This window comes from Mustelus asterias, chromosome 2, assembly GCF_964213995.1.
Source record: "Mustelus asterias chromosome 2, sMusAst1.hap1.1, whole genome shotgun sequence".
NCBI classification, from domain to species: Eukaryota; Metazoa; Chordata; class Chondrichthyes; order Carcharhiniformes; family Triakidae; genus Mustelus; species Mustelus asterias.
This window is the reverse complement of record NC_135802.1, coordinates 154,019,375-154,042,290: the sequence shown is the minus strand read 5'-3', so window position 1 is coordinate 154,042,290 and position 22,916 is coordinate 154,019,375. Positions and strand designations below refer to the sequence as shown.

Here is a 22,916-nt window from a genome sequence, read left to right as displayed (position 1 = left end):
TTGAAATGCTAGAAAAATGTTATTCTTAAAGGTCCCTAGGTTGAGATTGTGTTTGAGATATGAAAAATGGTTTATAGCCACTGGTTGCAGAATTTGATTTAAAGGTCAAAAGAATGACACTTGATATTGCACGGGTACTGCTTTCAGACCAGTGTCTTTAGTGAACTATTAGGCATTAAAAATTATAATATCCTACTTGAAAATTGAGCTATTGCCTAGATCAGTACAAACCACTGACACCCTGTGTTGCAGTTTGGAAATCTAAGTAAAGTAAAAGTTTATTTATTAGTGTCACAAGTAGGCTTACATTAACACTGCAATGAAGTTACTGTGAAAATCCCCTAGTTGCCACACTCTGGCGCCTGTTTGGGTACACTGAGGGGGAATTTAGCATGGCCAATACATCTAACCAGCACATCTTTGGACTGTGGGAAGAAACCAGAGTACCCGGAGGAAACCCACGCAGACATGGGGAGAATGTGCAAACTCCCCACAGTGACACAAGCTGGGAATCAATTGAAATCTGGCCTTGAACTTGATTTGGAAAATGTCCTTCAGCAACATCCATCTGTAATTAGAGTTTTATAGAGAATGCTTTATGGATTTTGTTTGTAATTGCCTTTTTGTTGATGCTGAGCAGTTTGGCAGACTGTTTTCCTGTGTTAGTGAAATATTGAAGAGACTGTTAAACATTCAACTACAACAAATTTCATTCCCACCCCACAGATATTTGCTCTAGTGCTTGATTCTGAAAATCCTCAGCGGTTTACTATTGAATATATTAAAGGTCAGGTCTCCAAGTACTCCTCAACAGAAAGGTATGAGATTCTCCCTATGCTATTGTAATTTGGTTTACACTGAATGTCAGGAGGAGAAACAAACCTGATGCTCTATCCCTGAAGGAACTGAACTGATGCAGTATTCAAGTGATCCACTTTCTGAATGTTTTGACTTGTAAACTGAACAACATAGAATCCCTGCTGTTCAGAAAGAAGCCATTTGGCCCATCGAGCCTGCACTGACAACAATCCAAGCCAGGCCCTATACCCGTAACCCCACATATTTACCCAGCTAATCCACCTGACTCTAAGGGGCAATTTAGCATGGCCAATCAACCTAACCTGGGAGTGTGAGAGGAAACCAGAGCACCCGGAGGCAACCCATGCAGACATGGGGAGAACGTACAAACTCCGCACGCAGTCACCTGAGGCCAGAATTGAACCCTTGGCTTTGTGAGGCAGCAACGCTAACCACTGTGCCACAGTACACACAACAGGGGAATCTAGTTTTGGCTTACAGCAGCCAAGAAAAATGTTTTTAAAAATATGCCATTTACCTTTTAATTTCCAGGAATTATTTCTCTTTCATAGTCACACAATGAGGCCACTGCCTGTGCTGGCCCTCTGAAAGAGCTACCAATTAGCATCACACCCTGCCCTTGTCCCATAGACTTGACGATCTGCTTTTTAAGATGAGATCCAATTATCTTTCCAGAGCTACTATTGAATCTGCTCTCCATCTTTTAGTGGAATTGAAGGCAAGCTATTGACATGGATAGGGAATTGGCGGGGAAGCAGGAGTCAGTGAGGATAATGGGTATATCTTCCAATTGTCACAATGTGACTGGTGTTTGCCAGATTTTCACTATATTTTATCAATGATTTGGAGGAAGGGCTAGAAAGTCCCATCCAATTATGCTAACATCACCAAGTTAGTTCAGTAAGTAGTATCGCTGGGAAATAGTAATTTGCAAAGTGCCATTGATTGTGAGTGGGCAAAACTGGCGGATGCGGTTCAATATGTGAAAGTATATAGTTGTCCACTTGAACTTAGTGGGTCAGAATGGCCTAAATGGTGATAAGTCTGGAGCTGTGGATCGGCAGAGCGATTTGGGGGTCAAGTGCAGAAATCACTAAGCGCTAAAGTATGGGCAAAAAATAATTGAAAAAGCTAATGTGGATTTTTATCTCGGGTCAGGAAATAAAGGGATAGATGTTACACTGCATCATAAGAGTTCTGGATAGGCCCATTTAGAGTACCGCATTCAGGTCTGGGCACTGCATCTTAGGATGGATGTATTGACAGGTGGAGGTGCAGTGCAAATTTATCAGAATGATGCCTGGGTTAAAAGGATTCAATTATGATAGATTGCCTAAATGAGGCTAGTAGTCCAGAATATCCCTGAAATTAGCTAGACTGTTCAGGAATATTGTCAGAGAAAGAGGGTTTCATATAAGAGTTATTGTAATTCTGGAACGCATTTCACTTTAAAAAAAAAATACTGCTGAGGCTAGCTCAATTGAAAATGTCAAAACGGAGATGGATAGGTTTATTTTAGAGCAGGGTATTGAGAGGTAGTGGAACAAAGGCAGCTGGAAGTAGCTGATACAGATCACCCATAATTTAACTGGCAGAAAAGGCTCCAGGGCTGAATGGTCTACGCTTGTTCCATTGTTCTTTTAAACAATGTTTATCAAATTATACTCCTCTCCTCACTAGCTTTGCTAATAATCTTTCAACCTGTATTCTCTGTTACCGGCCCTCCTGTCAGTTGAAACTGTTTCTTCCTACTTTACTTGATTAAAAACCCATTGTAATTTTGAACAACTATTAAATTTCCGCCCTGACCTTTCTTCCCTTTAAGGAAAATAATTCCAGCTTCTCTAGTTGCCACATAACTGAAGCCTTTCATCCCTGACACCGTTGGGTCTTGATTTGTGTTCCATCTTTTTAAAAGCTACTGTATTTAAACAGTCTGTCACTGGGGAGCCAAGATGTCCCAAAACATGTCATTTCTAAACATAACGTGGAGCTGGATGAAGTCAATAGTGTTGAAAGGTGCCAATATGTGAAACTGAGGAATTGGTGTTGTAGAGCTCTTGAATGATTTGGAAGTCTCTAAATAATGCTATTGCCGCTATAGCTTTCTAGATAAAGATGCCACACCATCTTATCTGAGGAATGAAATTCCAAAAGCTTGTCAGTTTTAGGGGATGAGGAGTCGAGTTTTAATCTTTAACTGATTGTGGTTTGCTAACAATCATTGTAACCCTGTAGTGCTTTATTTTCAACTCTCCCAAAGTCTGTTACTGGGCAGGTCAACTATCAATTTTTTTTCCCCCTTTCAATTGCCTTCTCATGGTTTCCATTAGCAAATCTTGTCTTTTATCTAATTGTTAATGGCCTGTCAGTGCAGAGTTTATCACTGAGAATTTGATGCAATGATACCCGCTGCCTGAACGTGATCGAATTTAACAATTTCCCTCCGTCTTTTGCTTCATGCACACTGTGGGTTCTTAGAGTTGTTGATCCCAAATTAGTCTTTGTAATTTCATTGCATGCGAGTCGTCCTTCGTTTGTGTTCGTACTTTAACCAGATTATGCTCTTTTACCAAGTATTCACCTATTGAATTTAATTTCTTTGTTCATGTCACAATCCTGGGATGAACATTGTCCTGATAGTTTTGTTCAAAAGGAAACACTTAAGCTTGAAAGAGCAGGTTCCAAAAATCCCCTTTCAGATGAAAGTCAAAGACCCTTCATTGTGCATGTGATGAAATATCCATTGCTCGCCTTAGAAGAATTAGAAGTTTCCATACGTGAAGAATTTTGTAGCATAGGAATGTACACGACTGGATACGACTGCTTTGCTCTGGTTGGTTGACCTCATGTTTTTGAGACTTGGGGATTGATTAATTTAAGGGTTGTGTTTAACTGAAATTTTACAGTAGTAAATATGAATATTGTAACTAAAATCTTACACCAATGTATCTGTACTAAACAGCTTCTTTTATCTTCCCTTGCACAGAGACTCCTTAATGGCTAGTTTGCTAGATGGAGTGAGAGCTTCTGGTAACAGGGATGTCTGTGTGAGGATGATACCAACTTTGAAAGGGCAGAGATGGGGGCTACTGAGTATGCCAGTGGATGAGGAAGTAGAAAGTCTACATCTTAGGTTTCTAAATGCCCCACCAAGTAAGTGCACGATGTGTTTAAACAGCAAGATTGTTCCTGATGTGCCTTTGCTGCTTCACATTTCTGGTATTTGCCATTGCTTTGAATGTTCAGACTAATGTAAAATTCAATTTGTAATTACCCCATTCTTCAGTTTTACCTTTGTACTTTGTCAGCTGTAGTTGCCCCACAGTCAAATATTTTTTTAAAAAAAACATCATTATAGAATGCACAGGGCGTGGATATGCTGTAACATTATGTTCTGGCATATTGAAAAGATCTTGACACCACATTTGCAGCACACGTGGCTTTGAAATGACTGATAATGCAATTGTCTCTAAAAGCATGAACTAAGATTAATTTTAACTTGACTAAAGATAAACGCAATTGCAGATAACTTTGCAATATATGCAGTGAATATTTTGATGGAAAATTCTGTCGTACTCGAGTTTAATTTCATGTTGCATTTCAGACGGCAGCTTTTCAGATGCAGTGTTCAGGTTTAATGCTAACATCTCATACAGTGGAGTTCTGCATGCAGTGACTCAAGATGTAAGAATGATTTTCCTTTAAAGCCTTGCAAGCCTTTCAAATGTCTACTTTTTTAAAATCTGAGACAGTAAACTTTAAAGAGAATTGTCTGTTTTCTGTAGGGTCTCTTTTCTGAGAACAAAGAGAAACTTATTAATAATGCTATCACAGCATTACTGTCTCAAGAAGGAGATCAAACCGCTAATAACGCAGAACTGGAGAGCCAGTTTCAGGCTGTGAGACGACTGGTTGCTTCAAAGGCTGGCTTTCAAGCGTTTACAAAACTTCCCAAGTAAGGAATCCGCTTGTTATGTTGGAAGGTCTCCCGACTCTCACTTGACTCTGAATTGGGATGCTCAATCTAGTTTTTTAAAAAAATTCTCTGTAGAGTATATGTTCTACAGTGAACCTGTCAACATTGAGTAGTGGGCTGGAATGAAATGTAGCCAGGCTGAATCATAGACAACAAGTGTGTCCGACACACTATCAGCAAATCTGGAGCTTGAGTTTGATTGGAATGCTCAAGATGGTGCAAGTTTGGGTTGTAGTTGATGCTGTGTGAAATGTAATACATCTTCCCCTATCTTCTTCCATTCAGTGACTTGCCTTTTCTCCTTTTCTTTCCCCTCATGAACACTACCAGTATCAGTAACTGGTTTGACGTTCCCTTTCAGTCTTGTACTTTTTACAGGTGCTTTTGCTTGTTGCCCGTTGACACAAGACCATAAGACATAGGAGCAGAATTAGGCCACTCGGCCCATCGAGTCTGCTCCACCATTCAATCATGGCTGATATTTTTCTCATCCCCATTCTCCTCCTCTTCTCTTAATGATGTCTTCACTAATGAAGGTTTATCAGACTTTTCTTTAACACTGTTACTTTGATCAAACTGAGCTCTTGTGCAACGTTTTTATAAAGGGCCTGAGCAGCGCGCAGCGCGTGTGCCACTGTTTGTAATGTGAAGCATTTTCTTTTTTCCCTTTTGTACATTTAGATTTCGGGAGAGGCTTGGTGTGAAGACAGTGAAAGCTTTAAAAAGAAACCACGATGGTGTTACTCATGCTGCCATTGACATGTTGTGTGCCCTGATGTGTGTAAGTGCAAGATAATGTTAAATTTTATTCACTGACCCTTCAGTATCAGATTCAATAACCCTTTTGTACAAAAAAATTAAAACATTAAGTAAAATCAGTATATTGTTTTTGAGCAAATAGTGGATTAAAAATGCTTAGTATTTACAGATGCTTTGCAGCTTAAGCAATTATTGAATTGTACAGCAGAGAAGGTGGTCATTCAGCCCATTGTGCTTGTACTAGCTCTTCGGAAGAGCTATTCAATTACTCGTCATCCCCTGCTCTTTCCCCAAAGTCCTGAAAATTTCTCCTTTTCAATTATTTATTCTGTTCCTTTACAAACCAATATTGAACCTGCTTGTGTCATCCTGTCAGGTAGTGAATTCCAAATCATAACCTGCGTTTAAAATAATTCTCATCTCCCCTGTGCTGCTTTCCCCAATTACCTTAAACGTGTTTCCTCTGTATATTGACCCCTCTGCTGATGGAAGCAGTTTCTTCTCCATTTCTCTACCCTTATCAAAATTTTGAACACCTCTGCTAAATCTCCCTTAACCATCTCTCCTCTAAGAACTTCTCCAGTTCTAAGCAGCTTCTCCAGTTTATAACATAACTGGAATCCTTCATCTGTGCGACCATTTTAGTAAGTCTCCTTTTGCTTTCTAAAGTGTGGTGACCAGAATTGGACGCAGTGCTCCAGCTGAGGCCTAACCATTTATTTTTATAAAGGTTTAGCAAGACTTCCTTGCTTTTGCATTCTTAAACCTCTATCTGTGAAACAAATCATCCTACATACTTTTCAACTGCCTTATTGACTCATCCTGAACGCAAGGTCTCTGTTTCTGCATTAATTTAAAATTGTATCACTTAGTTTATATTGCTTCTCCTCATTCTTTCTTTTAAAATATGTCACTTTACACTTCTCTGTATTAAATTTCACCATTTATCTGCTCATTTTACCAGCCAATGTCCTTCTGAAATCTGCCACTATTCTCCTCATACATTTCACACTCAATTTTTTGAAGTATCTCTGATTAGAAAATTTCTCTACTTGTTTGCCTCGAGGCTGGACTTCTCAAATAGTCTCCAACTAAGCCTCCTGTCTCCGCAAATTACAACTCATTCAAGAATGAATAATTTATTTCCCCCGCACGTTTGCCAATTTATACTAGTTCCCATGCTCCACTGGAATGATTGTAATATCCTCGTCCTCTTCCAAATCTGTCCACAATTTTGCCCCATCCTATCTCTCTCCTCTTTCATCGTCTTCCTATTTGGAACGTAGGAGCAAGGAGTAGGCCATTCAGCCCTGCAGCCTACTCTGCCATTCAACTAGATTATGGTTGACCATCTACCTCAAAGCCACTTTACCGCAACATCACCATATTTCTTGAAATCATTATCTAGAAATCCATCGATCTCTCTCTTGAACATACTCAATGACCGAGCTTCCACCGTCTTCTGGGAGTGAGAGTTCACCATTGTTTGAGGGAAGAAATTCCTCCTTGTCTCAGTCCTAAATGGCTTACCCTTATATTGAGTCTGTGCCTTGCTCTAGACCCCCCAGCTAGGGGAAACATCCTTTTTCCGCATCTACCCTGTCTAGCTCTTGTAAGAATTTTGTACATTTCAAACCGAGTTTCACCCCTCATTCTTCGAAACTCTATTAGAATAATAGGCCCGGTCTTCTCTGCCTCTCCTCAAAGGACACTCCTGTCATCCCAGGAATTAGTCTGGTGAACCTCTGTACTCCTTCAGTGTCAAGCATATCCTTCCTTGGGTAAGGAGACCAAGATTGTACACAATACAGGTGCTATACAATTGAAAGAGGGCATCTTTATTCCTGTACTCAAATCCTTTTCCAATAAAGGCCAACATACCCTTTGCCTTCCAAATTGCTTGTTGCCTGGCATGTTAGCTTTCAGTGATTTATGAATAAGGGCACCCAAGACCCTTTGGACGTCAACATTTTCTAATCTCTCGCCATTTAAGCACTCTTCTCTTCCATCCCTCCTGCCAAAGTGAATAACCTCTCACTTTTCCACATTATGTTCCATCTGCCAGCCCCCCCGACCGCCAATTTTGTTTGCTAGCTTCCTGTGTGGGAACCTAAATGAAAGCCTTCTGGCAATCCAAATGCATCACATCCACTGGTTTCCCCCTTAACTATACTGTGAGCAACATCTCAGGTTCTCTCTCAATATATTCCTATTCATTGTGCTTTGCTCCCAAGCACTGAGTGAAAGTTGCCACTTAAAATATCACAACCTGGGAAGTGTGAAGCAATTAACGACAGAATTTGCACTTGTGCGCTGCTGTTGTGTTCTGAGGAAAATCTGAGGGAGCCTGTGGGAAAGGAATACATCTCCCGAACATAACTCACGGAATGCATGTCTTATGTAATGTGAGAAGAAAACAACTGAAACGTATGTTACTTTATGGTGATAAAATTGACATTTTTGCATTGAGCTAGATCTGTACCACGGAAACTTTATCTGGGAGTTTTACACTTATAAAATCATGAGTACAATTCAGTTGATCTTTGTCGGAGTGTCAATACGCAAAAGGTAAAAGTTGAACCAGCCGCTAACTTTACAGTGCACGTACAGATATTCCATATCGTCAAGAATTCTTGGGTTTTATTGCCATTAATTCTTTATATAGTGCACGTCTTGGAACAAGATTTTTGAAGTCAATAGTATTTTTGGAAATTAGTTATTCCTGTAATAAAGACTTTTTCAATATTATCTCCTTTAGCCAATGCACGATGACTATGATCTGAGACAAGAGCAGCTGAACAAAGCATCACTTCTCTCTTCAAAGAAATTTTTAGAAAATTTACTTGATAAATTCAACGCCCATGTGGTAAGCCTCTTTCAAATTATAGGGGGAAGCATTGCAATTTTGGTAATTACCCAATTAATTTTCACAGGGCACCTTTTTAAACAAGCTTGTGTTTTTAAAAAAAAAAGTACAAAGACTTTAATGTGTCCTATGCCGTGTTGATAGAATCCAGCTTACCTGAAAATACAGTTTCAATTAATTTATCCAATATTGCCATTAATGCCAATTATAGAGTTGTACATGTACAGCCAGTTTTGGATAACTAGAGGATTCGCACTTTTTCTTCCCGTAAGCAAATTATTTCTCTTTATTCTCAATCGGGCATAATGCATTTGTTTTACAATGGGGTTGACAAACCATTTTACAAAAGAATTCCACATGGATGATGTGTTTGTGCCAAAAACTAATCCGTTGAGACTTAAAGAAGCTGAAGAAATATGGGGCACGGGGAAAAGGTGACCTCTTCCGCATTCAGCGTCACCTTTTTGCGGGCTTGTGATTTCGGAAAGCCTCCCATCCTTGTGCCTAGTTTTCTGCAGCAATGTGCTTTGCGAGTTCAGTCCTGTGTCTCATACAGTCTGGGTCCCAGGATTCCAAAGCCACCAATGTTTGTGTTTTTGGTTTGGGCGGGGAGGGGATGTCAAAAAGGTGTTCAAGAATGCCATGCCAATGAAGAGCCATCTCTGGGCTCCATGTCACTTTACAATAAATAGCCTCACTTCACATTCACCCATAAGGCTGTTGATTTGTTCCCACACACTCACTTGCTGAACCTCCACTTGGAAAGAACCCATGACAAAGGAAGTGATGAGATTTGAATCGGGGAAACTTGAGATAAGAGCCCAATAAATTGAGGGGAGAATGAGATGGGGCATTGAGAAAGCCAAAGAGGAAAATGTTTGTGAAGGAAAATGCCTGTAAAGAACATGAGGCAGTACAGAATATTAACCTTGTCTTTCGTTGGGTTTGTTGAATCCTTGCACAACATTCTTGTGTACAGTAAGTATCTTAATAATACATGGTGCTCATATTAATAAAGAACAAAGAAAATTACAGCACAGGTACAGGCCCTTTGGCCCTCCAAGCCTGCACCGACCATGCTGCCCGACTGAACTAAAACCCCTTACCCTTCTGGGGACCGTATCCTCCCATTCCCACCCTAAGAGAACAAAGAAAATGTAATTACAGTGGAGACGTTCCTATTCTCTCACTGATTCTTCAATGAGCCATTGATGCTGAAACTCCCTTTTTAAAATCCAATTTATTTTTAATTCTGCTGTCAAGTTATATCAGGGGGAACACAGCCGAACGGAAAAACTGTGACTTTAATTTCTAAGGCACTGGGTCCATGTTAGGATTCTACTCATGTTATCAGTAGTCTGGTCCCATGCCCAAGTGACCATTTACATGTGACTTCAAGGTAGTCGTCATTGGCTCTTTTGACATTTAAAGTCTGATTTGATTTATTATTGTCACATGTATCAGTATACAGTGAAAAGTATTGTTTCTTGCACGCTATACAGACAAGGCATACCGTTCATGGAGAAGGAAACGAGAGAGTGCAGAATGCAGAGTTCTGCATGCAGAGTTAGTCATAGCCGTGGTGTAGAGAAAAGATCAACTTAGTGCGAGGTAGGTCCATTCAAAAGTCTGATAGCAGCAGGGAAGGAGCTGTTCTTGAGTCGGTTGGTACGTGACCTCAGACTTTTGTATCTTTTCCTGATGGAAGAAGGTGGAAGAGAGAATGTCCTGCAGACAGACTTTTGAAGTGGAATTAAGAGTGAGGTCTCTTTTGTCATTTTGTTCTTGGCCGAAGAAGACTGCGATCAGTTACTGCACCATTGCTGTAATTCCTGTTTGGGCCTTCTGATCTCAATGGGGTTTGAATTTGGAATTTTCCTGGCTCATTGTTTAGTTCCACGCGGGACATGGTGTTGACAGAGACATTGGAGCTTTTTCATCAATCAGTGGTGTCAGTCCATTGCTGTTCTCAGGCTGTGTAATGTTTGTTTCTCTGCAGGACCATGGGACTGGTGCACTAGTGATTAGTTCTCTTCTGGATTTTCTTACCTTCGCACTCTGTGCTCCGTATAGCGAGACAACTGAAGGACAGCAGTTTGATATGTTGTTGGAAATGGTAGCGGAGGTTGGAAGAACCTTGTTCAAGCTTTTCCAGGTAAACCTTTTACCACGTAAAGATTTCTTGTTTAAAAAAAAAAATTTAACTCTTGACACCTTCCCTCTGAAAAGGACTTGGATAATCCATTGGATTGAAATAAGAGCATAAGACCATAAGACATAGGAGCGGAAATAAGGCCATTCGGCCCATCGAGTCCACTCCACCATTCAATCATGGTTGATTTCAACTCCATTTACCCGCTCTCTCCCCATAGCCCTTGGATTTGCAAGGCATACCCAGGCTGGTCTTATCGATTGGCAAATAACTAAACTATAAAATATGTTTAGGGCAGTCTCATTATAGTTATGCGTGTGGATAGCATATAACTATTTGGTACTACCCACCTCACAGATGGCAATTCTACTGAGAGGGCCACATTGGTGCAGAAATATTGCTGAGGTTGCAACACTGAAATACTGGGCGATTTACGGGTGTTGGAAATCACTGATGGATCTAACTTTCTCCATGGATTATGCTACTTGAATATATAGAGAATTTGGAGCAAGATTTCCTACTTAGGAATTTTAATTCAAGAATCACTGGCTAAGTATGTTGAGTAATTGGTCTAAGTGTGTGTGTGTATGTGTGTGTATATTATTTGCACCCTACTAAATGGTATTTGTTTTTCATGAGTTGCAGGACTCTTGTGACTATGTTTAAAGATGATATTTAGTGATCGGTTTTCTTTTCATTCCTAGCACCCTTCCATGGCTATTGTAAAAGGCGCTGGTTTAGTCATGAAAGCTATTATAGAGGTGAGTGTTACAATAAAAATCCTAACTAATTGTATAGACTCGGGAGCAGTCCCTACACATTGGAGTGTAGCAAATGTAACCCAACTATTTAAAATGAGAAGGAGAGAAAAAAAGAATTACAGACCAGTTAACCTGGCATCAATAGTGGCGAAGATGTTAGAGTCTATTATAAAAGTCATGATAACAGAACGTTTGGAAAGCATTAACAAGATTGGACAAAGCCAACATGGGTTTATGAAAGGCAAATCGCACTTAACAAATCTACTGGAGTTTTTGAATATGTAACTAGTAGAATAGATGAGGGAAGACCAGTGGATGTGGTGTATTTGGACCTCCAGAAGGCTTTTGATAAGGCCCCTCATAAGAGGTTAGCGGGCAAAATTAAAGCATATGGGGGAAACCTGTTGGCATGGATCAAGAATTGGTTGACAGACAGGAAACAGAGTAGGAATAAATAGGTATTTTTTCCGAATGGCAAGCAGTGACTAGTGGGGTACAGCAGGGACAAAACTGGGTGGAATTGAGTTGAGAATGCAAGGAGACTTTGTGATTTAAACAAGTGGAAGTGAGTGGGCAAACACATGGGAGATGCAGTATAACGTGGCTAAATGTGAAGTGATACAGTTTGATGTGAAAACAGAAAGGGAGAGTATTATTTAAATGGCAATATCTTGGGATGTGTAGATGTACAAAGTGCTCTGGGTGTCCTTGTACACCATTCATTGCACTTTCAGAAACAATTAGGAAGGCAAATGGTATGTTGGCTTTCATTGTGAGAGGATTTGAGTTCAGGAGTAGGGATGTCTACTGCAGGGCCTTGGCGTGCAGTTTTGGTCTCCCTACTAAGAAAGGATGTACTTGCCATAGAGGGAGTCAGCAGAGGTTCACTAGGCTGACACCAGGGTTGGTGGGACAGTCCTAGGAGGAGAGATTGGTTCAGCCGGGCCTGTATTCACTGGAATTTAGAAGGGTGAGGGGAGATCTGATTAAAATGTATAAAATTCTAACCGGGCTGGACAGGCAGGTTGTTTTCCCTGGTTGGGGAATCTAGAACCAGAGGACAGTCTCCGAATACGAGGTAGCCCATTTAGGACTGAGATGAGGAAACATTTCACTCGAAGGGTAGTGAACCTGTGGAATTCCTGACCACAGAAGGCTGTGGAGACCAAGTCACTGAATATATTCAAGAAAAATATGGATACATTTTTAGATTTTAATGGCATCAAGGATGTGTGGAGAAAGCAGGAATATGGCATTGAGATAGAGGATTAGCCATGATCATATTGAATAGTGGAGCAGGCTCGAAGAGCTATTCCTGCTCCTAGCTTCTATGTTTGTTTTAACTAAGCTGTACCTCTCCATTGCCACCTCTCTTGACCTTTCTACTACCTCCATAGTCATGTAGCCTCCCCCCCCCACTGTGTATCCTCCTTCACCCTGCAACCCTTTCAGATCGCTGTGCTTCTCCAATTTCCTTCAGCACCATTGGACGCTGTGCTTGCAGCTGCCTAGGTAAACCACGCAGCCCCTCTGCCTCCTCCTTGAGATGCTCCTTTTGAATCCTTTTGGTCACCTGCCCTAACATTCCTAAGTAGGCCATGTTAAATTTTGCTTGATGCAGTGGAAGCACATGGGAGTTATATATTGCACGTGTTCACATGCATGCACCCAAGCACGTTAAAGTTTAGTCCATTTACATTCTATCTAGTATGAAGCTTCTTTGCGTACTTTGCTTCTTGCTAATTAAAAAAAAAAAGTCCTGGTTCTTCAACTCTCCAGTATGAACAGTTTTCCTCCTTTAAAAAGTTGAGGACATGTAATGGCTCCTTTTCAAAAGTATTAGACGGTCCCAGTGTACTAATGGTGTGGACAGACTAAAGTTCTGGGTTACTTTGGGCCTGCAAAAATTCTCAAACCCAATGTGCGGCAATCAATACCTCCCTAGAGACAAAACATTCTAGTCGGTCATCTCGTTGGTCATCATGCAAAGAGGTAAAGTGTTTTCTCCATGACTTTACCTATACTTTGTTAACTTGCGATTGAAGCATCTGGCTTACCAAAGCCCTGGCATGGGTGATAACTCAGTGGCATTTGGGACAGCTTCCCACTCCGGCCTTGCCCTGAAAATCACAGCTCACTCTCTTGGGCGCAGTAGCTTGTTATGTTCAAGAATGCAGAGCTTCCTTCCCTGCACTGTCCCCGAATTGTACAGTCATTTTGAGGTGACGTATTAACTAGCTTCTTAGAATGGGGAAAAATCTGACAGCCGTTTCTTTATGAACAACTTGTTTGTTTTTAAAATGTCAGAATTGTGAAATGTGCGTATCAGAATGAATGTCCTTCTGGTTGAAATTCAAACAATTTACAGTAAATTATTGTCTAGTCAAATTAACTTTGAATGGGTGGGAATGGGTTTGAGCTTCTGTGCTTTTGTATAGTGGGTTGTGATGTAATTCTCAAATTCAAATAGCATTTATCTTTATCACAGAATGGTTGACATTGAAGTGGGGGATGGAGAAAGAAAGGAAATCTCCTATTTCTCAGCATGGTTGCAACTCAGTTTGTTGAAAACACATTTACAAATCAAATTTATTTTCTTCCCAACAAGGAAGGTGACAAGGAAATAGCTACAAAGATGCAGGAACTTGCCTTAAGTGAAGGTGCCCTACCCTGCCATTTGCATACATCAATGTTTACAGTTAGTACAGATCAGCGCATGCTGACTAATAGGTATGTAGAATTTTTTTTGTCGTGGTATTGCTATACTAAGCTTCTCGTTTTTTCATTTAAAAACTTAAGGGTAAAAAATTGTTCTTTCAGGCAGTTGAGTAGACATTTGGTGGGTCTTTGGACAGCAGAAAATCCAACAGCATTGAATTTGCTGAGACGCATTTTGGTAAGTAATTTAAACCATCTGTGTTTTCCAAACTTTTTTTCTATGGATTTGTTCGAAACATTTGGCATACCTTGTGTGAACTGAACCAAAGGAGAAAGGAATCTCAAAATGACCTGCCTCTTTTGGATCGATGTCGGGTGTAACCGTGCTTTCTTCAGCCATTCCCTGGGCTCCATTTAATTTTGTCTCGAGTCTTGGCTGCTTTAGGCTGCTCAATTTACTGTGGTGTTTGGGTAGCACTGCTACATTTTTGGGTCCTTTATCATTCCTGGTTTAAGATCACCTTCAAAATTCTTGCTGAGGATGGTTTAATGACAACAGCACCAGTAGGGCCCTGATGATGCAGTTGGGAGCAAAGAACATTTACCACGTAAGGGGACCTCCATTACCTGCTATAATGGTGAGAGGACCCCAGGCCCCTCCATGGGAGGATAAAGAAAACTGAAGGTTAATTGAAGTTTCACTGGATTGAAGAATACATTGCTCTATTAAGGGAAGCTGTGCATCCTCTGCACGCAAGATTCCTTAAATGTTCTGTTAAGTAAAGTGGGTGAAAGTAATGCTGTGTAGGAAGGTTCCCTGTGATGATGGACTCCATTGGTTACCTGTCAATCTTTGTCCAGACAATTGCTAGCAAAATATTGAAACACCTCACCTTGGGTAAGGAGACCAAAACTACATGCAATGGTCTCACCAAGGCCTGTATAACCTTACCTTGAATAAAGGGAGGTAAGAAACTGAGAAACCAGCAAATTGTTCTTTTAATACGGAAAGGCCAGTGGTGGCAGTAAATAGTGTCCTGCATGGGGTCACTCCTTGCATTGGTACAGTTTTTTATGGGGATATACATCCTCTTGTACCATGCTCCATAATGCTTGTTATTCATCTGACACGAGTGTATGTTATCTCAGTAAATTTGTGTAGCACCATTGTTCAGTGGATCTTGTGCCAGGCATGCACACTTGCTGGATAGTGATCAGGTGAACCAATCCTGGCCACTTTTTTTCAAGGTAAGAAGTCTCACAACACCAGGTTAAAGTCCAACAGGTTTGTACCCGTGTTTGTCTTCTGAGGAGGTCGGTGCGGTTTTTTGCTGTGGCGCGTCAGAACTGTTGATCGAGGAGTCGAGCGCCATATCCTGTTCTTATGAGGACATCTTTCAGCGTCTGGAGGTGTCTGTTGCGATCCTCCTCATCTGAGCGGATCCTGTGTATACGGAGGGCTTGTCCGTAGGGGATGGCTTCTTTAACGTGTTTAGGGTGGAAGCTGGAGAAGTGGAGCATCGTGAGGTTACTCGTGGGCTTGCGGTACAGTGAAGTGCTGAGGTGACTGTCCTTGATGGAGATGTGTGTCCAAGAATGCAACCGATTAACCCTCTCTCCACTCACATTGTCTGTACCTTTAAGACTTGATTGTCTGTAAAGACTCGCATTCCAACCATTATCTTGTAAATTGAGTTTGTCTCTCTATATGCCCTGTTTATGAACAGAACTCCCACTCACCTGATGAAGGAGCAGCGCTCCGAAAGCTTGTGGCTTGTGCTACCAAATAAACCTGTTGGACTTTAACCTGGTGTTGTGAGACTTCTTACTGTGTTTACCCCAGTCCAACGCCGGCATCTCCACATGACTTTTTTTTCAACACAGCCTGGTCAAACCAGCGACCGCCTTTGGATGGTACGGCTGGACTCCTCATTGGATTGTATTGTTGAGCCAGCGCTCTTTGCTTTCTATGCCGACAAAACATTTCGATTGAATCTCGGCTAAATAACCTGTGTCTGCACCTGACCTGAAAAAATGACATCCTTAATCGGGTCTTGTGTTTGGTTCTTGTAGATGTTAAATATCAAAGATTGAAGTACTTGCCAACACTTTAGACCCATGACAAAAAAACTTTTAAAAACATATCACTGATGCTTCAATAATATTTTGTTAGGGTTTTGTGGCTCTTTCTAAACAGGTGATTCAAGATTGCATATTATATTGGTGTTTCAAGTTGCCTATTTTTGTCCTAAATGATGTGCTTTATATCATCAATTATTAATCAGCTAATTTTAAGACATTTCAACTTCTAAACATTTGGTGTTTACATAATTTTTAAAATTCTTTTCAGCCAACAGGCTTACTAGCATACCTTGATAGCACTGAACAGGTACCAGAGAAAGATATTGACAGGATGCACATCCGAGACAATGTAAAAATTGCAACAGTAAGTACTGAAAATCAAGGCCTAATTTCAAAAATATGCATCACCAAAATAGAAACATAGGACTTAGCAGCAAGGGGTAGGCCATTCAGCCCTTCGAACATGCTCCACCATTCGATAAGATCATGGCTGACCTGGTTGTGGTCTCTGCTCCATCTTCCTAACCACCCCACCCCATTATCTTTCACTCCCTTGTCCAGCAAAAATCTATTTAACTCTGCCTTGAATACATTCAACAACCCAGCCAAATTCTCTTCTGGAGAAAATTACTTATTGAAAGGAAGATGTGGGGTGGGGAGAGATCTGGGGCAATGAGATTGGAGCTGAATTAATTTGGTCACTCAGAAAGGTGAATAGTGTAGTGATTGTTCCTGGATTAGTAACTCCGAGACCTGGATCATTAATGGAGAGAATATGAGTTCAAGTTACACCACAACAGTTTGATGATTTTTTTTTCCAATCTGATTGATAAACATGACCATTGATTGAATCCCTGCAGTGCAGAAGGAGGCCATTTGGCCCATTGAGTTTGCACCAACCACAATCCCATCCAGGCCCTATTCCTGTAACCCCACATATTTGCTAACTCTCTTGACTCGGGTCAGTTTAACATGGCCAATCCACCTAACCCACACATCTTTGGATTGGATTTGAATTGATTGGCTTGTCATTTAAGCCCCAAATGCTCATTAATATCCTTTTGAAGGAAGCCTGTTGTCCTAGCTTAGTGTGTCCCAAATGTGAATGCACCGTCCCACTCCTCACTGCTCAATGAAGTGGCCCAGTAAGCCACTTAGTTGTATTAAAATTCAAGAAGTTCAGCCACAACCTTCTCTGAGCAACTAAGGATAGGCAATAAGTATCAGTCTTGCCCAATGGTGCAAACATCCCACAAGTAATTTTCAAAACCGACTTGTGGACATCCGAGACAACGTAAAAATTGCAACAGTATTATTTTTATTTTTACATGCTTGGCTTGACCGCTACAGCTCAGGTGGCAAGTGACCTGCTCCAAGTGCCTGTAGCTGGTCACCGGGAACCACCTCTCAATGTGTTTCCCTCCCTCTACAATGGAAGCTTATACCGTATTGATTAGATCAGGAGCTGATTGCAATGAGACATAAGCCGACAATAGTCCTTTGTCTACACCATTGTAAATCTTAATCTTTAAGGCACACTAGTTTAAACCTGTAATGACTTCAGTCAGGCCACTGAGGTTGGCCTATTGGAGTATGAACTCCCTGATTAAGGATCCAATTGATGGGCCAATCAGGGAGTTTTTGTCTTGTATTTAACCAGGAGTGTCAGTTCCTCTGGCACCCCTGGAGGTAGACTGCTGACCGCCAGCACTGTGCGCTGGTGTTAGAGTTTGTAGATAAAGGGATTTTGGTGAAGGAATTTCTGTCTCCGCAGGCTTTTGGGGGTGGCAGGGTGACACAGTGGTTAGCACTGCTGCCTCACAGCATCAGGGACCCGGATAGATGCCCACCTGGGGTCACTGTTTGCGCGTTCTCCCCGTGTCTGCGTGGGTTTCCTCCGGGTGCTCCGGTTTCCTCCCACAGTCCAAAGATGTACAGGTTAGGTGAATTGGCCATGCTAAATTCTCCCTTAGTGTACCCGAACAGGCGCCAGAGTGTGGCAGATTTTCACAGTAACTTCATTGCAGTGTTAATGTTAGCCTACTTATGACAAATAAATAAAAATGATTACAAAACCCACTGCAAGGCTTGTATCGTTTGTTTTGATTGTCTCCCAGCTGAGCTGAGGCTTCTTTTACGTAAAATTTGAAAAATGTGGAGTTCTCCCTGCCAGTGTTTTCTGTACCGTGCATACGTTGTGCAGCATTTCTCAATAGTTTTCTTAAATTTCAATAGGATCAATATGGTAAATTTGGTAAGGTTCCGGAATGGCAACGGCGGGCTGGAAGAGCTGCTAAAGAGGTAGAAAAATTTGCCAAAGAAAAGGTTGATTTACTTTTGTTGCACTGGAGGGACAGAATGGGCATTGTTCAAAAGGAGGTAAGAGTTTCATTATTACCCAATATATTTGAAATGAAAATCTAGCTAAATGCACTTGACCCGTTTGTTAATGTCTGCGGAAAAGACTTAAAAATAAAAGCTATTTACAGTTTACTAATTTCAATGCTATTTGCTAAATTTGAGCTCTTATCAGTTCTAAAAACAACTTATTAATCTAACTGCCACAGGCAATTAAATACATGGGAGAAGAAATGATCAGAATTGTAGAATTAGATTCTCAAAACACTGGTTAGTGTCATGTGGCTCGAGAGCACTTGCTTCACTGGTTGTGAGTTCAAGGCTTCAGTGTGTGTGCACTATTGCGTTAGCTGGTTCTCCAGATCTCTCCCTGTAAATCCTTTCATTGTTAATCTCCATGTCCATATTTATAATGGAATCTATCTATGTAAACTTGTCATGCTGTAATTACCCTTTTCTATCTGTGCTGATGCCACAGCAACGCGGGAGCATTGTGAGAGTATCATCATCAGCAATTTCATTAGAAATTTTGGGCAAAGTAGTTGATAACAGGAAAAACTTGAGTGCAGACAGATCCAAGTTTATTGATAGGTGCTGGCTGATAGGGTGGTGGAAGCAGATTCAATACTAGCTTTCTAAGGGGAATTGGATAAATATTTGGAAGGAGTCGAAAATCGCAGGGATATAGGGGAAGAGGTGGAGTGGGATTAACTGGATTGCTCTTCAAAGGAGTTGGCACAGACATGCTGGGGCAAATGGCCTTTTCTGTGCTCTACTGTCTTAAGATCCTATGGCCTCGTTCTTTCCTTTCCTCCTTCCTCTCTTCCCTACCCGCATCTTGTGACCCCAGATTTACAACAGCTTTTCGCAGAGCTCTCGTGTGCTGCCACATCGTAAATACGTCGCAGCACCCGAGAGCCTGGCTGAGATTTAACATACTGGCCCAGATTATCTCTGGACCAATGTATCTTTCTTATTGATCCGAAAACTGATACTTGGCCTGACTTAATATTGTAATTTCCAGTCAGAAGCATCCTGGAGTCCAATCTTTGTGTAGTGGTCACCTGCAGAGCATCAGATTCCTTTCAGTTAAACAAAAAGGAATGATGACCTGTGATCAGTGCATTCAAATTTTGCTCAACTTCAGAAACTATGAACGAAACAGTTACTTGCACCTTTTTGTAAGTTTTTTAAGATGTATAATGATTCTTGAGTTAAATCTCTTGGGAACTCTGGCGCACAAATTTCCCCCAAATAATCTATTGCGCTCTTTAATATTCTGCAAAATTGTTAATGATTTACAAAAGCTTTAAGTTAAAGTAAACTTTGTCGTAATAAACCCACTTAGTCTCTTCCAGCGGAATGGTTGGAGGGTCTGGGATTGTACTAGTCGGATCTGACAAAATTAAGGGAAGATTTAAGAAGAAATGTTCAAAGTAATGAAGGATTTTGATAGAATGAATAAGGAGAAATTGTTTCCAGTGGGAGAAGGAATTGTAATCCGAGCACGCAGATTACATTGTTGGCAAAAAAACATCCAAGGGAAGACCTGGGAACTATTTTTACACGTAAGACTTGCACTGATTAAAAGGGTGGTAAATGCAGATTCTATAATATTTGAAAAGGAAATTTCTGCAGGGCTATGGGAGTGGAGTAAGGCAGGGGAGTGGTATGAATTGCATTGCTCTTTCAAAGGCTTGATGGGGTGAATGGCTATTTTCTGTACGATAAGGTTTAAGTTGGCATTTGTGGTATATTTGCGTTCAAATATTGCCATGAATAGAGACTACCAGGTTACAAGAAGAAAAATGGCACAGCTTAAACTGGCATTTAATAAAATCCTTTGTGGACCATTTTATTGCAAGTGCATTTCAGGATTGAGGTTTGAATGACATATACAAGTTTGATCTGGCGTTTTATTTGGCAGGTTTATATGGAGAGGGATGTATTTTGACTTCACCCCAGAAAGTGGATTACTTTTATAGTCTTATTGCCTTGTTCGTGTATTCAATGAGTTGTTTTTTCTCAATTTATATTAACAAGCACTGACCATTGCTTTCTAGAAAATTTAGTTTCCTCTTGCTTTTAAAATTTATTTTTTTTCCCTCCCCATTGTTATTGCTATTGATTCAAAGCAGGACAGGAACAATCTGGTAAGTAAGAGCTGTATTTTTTTGTTGTTGGCTTCTGGTCATGCATGTTGACTTGTCTGCACTTGGTGTGGTTGCTTTTTGTACATTGGGCTGGGTTTTGCTAAAGGTTAAACTGGGTGATCAAACGTGGCTTTTTTTACCTGTTGGTAATGATTTTAAAGAAGCTGTTGCCGTCACTGCAATTCTCCATGTAATATTTTGTAAAACAAGTGGAAAACGGCTGCTGGGGGCTAAAAGGGATACAATGGCAAAAATGCTGATCTTGATGTAACTTGAGAGGAAAACTATTCCCAAGAGCTGTGTTTCCCTCACTCAGGACAAGACTAGTAAGACATAGCTATATGCATCAGATGCATTACGAGTGCTGACGCTGTAAGGATTCCAGGCATGTTATCTGAGTGTGTTTGGGAAACATGCAGAAATAAAAATGACCTGACCCTCTGGACAAATTTCCTGACATACACTTCAGATTCTACAACACGAGGTCCAATAAGTGCATATGTTGCAGGGGAATTGATGAAAGGAGTCTGGAAATGTTTGCATCGGCCTGCTGCTAATCTGCAACAAGACACCAGATGGTAAAATCCAGCCCATTGTTTCTCGTGCCCAGTAGTTGGTGTTGTTGAAGTTTGCAGTTGGTGATTTTCACTCTCTCGCTTTCAAACCTTTTCAACTTGCTATTTGAGCTGATTTGAATGTTCACTTTCTAATTAATTTTGTAGCTTCACGTGGTCTTGTATCTAGATTCCACAATTTGCTGCTGCATCTGGGCACATCCTTACTGTAAAGCATCAATATATTTAGTTTGTCCAGCAAGCAAGATAATTGTAACTTTTAAGGCTTTTTTTTCTCCAAGAGGATGTGACGAAGGTGGTGCCATAATTACTGTATTTAACCTTTATTTCAAAGTACTTTACAGACTGCTGCATGGCCTAGCTCCACCCTACCTTTGTGACCGTTGAACCCTGTGTCCTTACCTGTGCCCCATGTTTGATATTTGGTCTACTATATCTAACCACTCTGCCCTTTCAACTCCGATTATTAGCAGAGCATTTAAGCAACCCCTGTTTCTGCATTGTGAAATTCTCTTCACACACCCGTCAGCATTGTTGCATCTATTCTGCGCTTTCAGTAACTGGTATAACTGTTTCGTTGGGCATCTCCATTTAATCATGTTGGAATCTGCTTTGCCTTTGCCTCTGGACAGTATCAAATCCAAAGAGGTAGAGTTTCTGCTTTGGACACAATTGGTAATCTGGATAATGATTATAGCCCTTTTGTTCGAAATAATCCAGTGCGACAGAGCAAAAACTCTACCTCAATTGTTTGTATACCTTTGTCAAACATGGTCTTCTTCTGGCAATACAAGATACGATGGCACAGTGGTTAGCACTGTTGCCTCACAGTGCCAGAGACCTGGGTTTGATTCCCAGCTTGGGTCACTGTCTGCACGTCCTCCCCTTGCCTGTATAGGTTTCCCCCGGATGCTCCGGTTTCCTCCCACAGTCCAAAAGACGGTGCTGGTTAAGTGCATTGGCCATGCTAAACTCTCCCTCAGTGTACCCGAACAGGCGCCGGAGTGTGGCGACTAGGGGATTTTCACAGTAACTTCACTGCAGTGTGAATGTAAGTCTACTTGTGACACTAAAAAACTTAAAAGGTAAAGAACACTTTGGCGCTCTGACTAAAATGAACTCAATAGAAAGCTCCTAGTGCTTGTTCCTTTTCCAAAAACATTGTTGTACCCAGAGCTTGAATGATGAACCATGTTGAGTGGAAATGGTTGGAGTTTACACTCTTTTGAAGTTTAATCCTCTTCGTTTCTCAAATGACCCTTGGACTCTGTAATGCCTTCTTGTAGGAACAGACCATTCAGCTCCTTGAGCCTGTCTGACCATTCAGTTAGACCGTGGTTGGTCCTGAATCTTGACTCTATCAACCCACCTGGATTTCCTAACCCTTAATACCCACTATTTCTCTGACAGATTTAACCTCAAAGGCCCTTTGGGGAACAGTTCCAGATTTCATCATCCTTTGTGTGAAGAAGTACTTCCTGAGCTCTGAATTGGCATCGGTCTAATTTTGTTCTGGACTTGCTCTACTGAAGGAATAGCTTGTCTCTATCAACTGCTTTAAACATATTCAGATCAACCCTTATTCCTCTATACTCGGTCTAACCAAAAGCTAAATGGGGCAATTATCTTCATTGCTCAGAAGCATTGGATTATATATGTTTCAGACACTAATATCTAAAACCTGTAAATTAAATCTGTTTAATTATACGCAGTCTTTATTTTTAGATTCCATAACCTGAATTTCACTGTTCAGC

The 22,916-nt window shown here is 40.9% G+C and overlaps 1 protein-coding gene across 2 annotated transcripts in view; it reads left to right on the top strand.

The window, feature by feature from the left end:
• Window positions 1–22,916, top strand: part of dnajc13 (dnaJ homolog subfamily C member 13) — a 132,857-nt gene that overhangs the window by 38,714 nt on the left and 71,227 nt on the right. For both annotated transcript variants that reach the window (XM_078198923.1, XM_078198929.1), the window contains exons 9-21: window positions 727–818; window positions 3,809–3,975; window positions 4,427–4,506; window positions 4,608–4,777; window positions 5,480–5,579; window positions 8,316–8,423; window positions 10,423–10,578; window positions 11,280–11,336; window positions 13,945–14,066; window positions 14,157–14,232; window positions 16,345–16,440; window positions 18,312–18,455; window positions 20,570–20,587. In XM_078198923.1, the coding sequence (XP_078055049.1) occupies window positions 727–818; window positions 3,809–3,975; window positions 4,427–4,506; window positions 4,608–4,777; window positions 5,480–5,579; window positions 8,316–8,423; window positions 10,423–10,578; window positions 11,280–11,336; window positions 13,945–14,066; window positions 14,157–14,232; window positions 16,345–16,440; window positions 18,312–18,455; window positions 20,570–20,587 (1,386 nt within the window). The remainder of the gene's footprint in view (window positions 1–726; window positions 819–3,808; window positions 3,976–4,426; window positions 4,507–4,607; window positions 4,778–5,479; window positions 5,580–8,315; window positions 8,424–10,422; window positions 10,579–11,279; window positions 11,337–13,944; window positions 14,067–14,156; window positions 14,233–16,344; window positions 16,441–18,311; window positions 18,456–20,569; window positions 20,588–22,916) is intronic.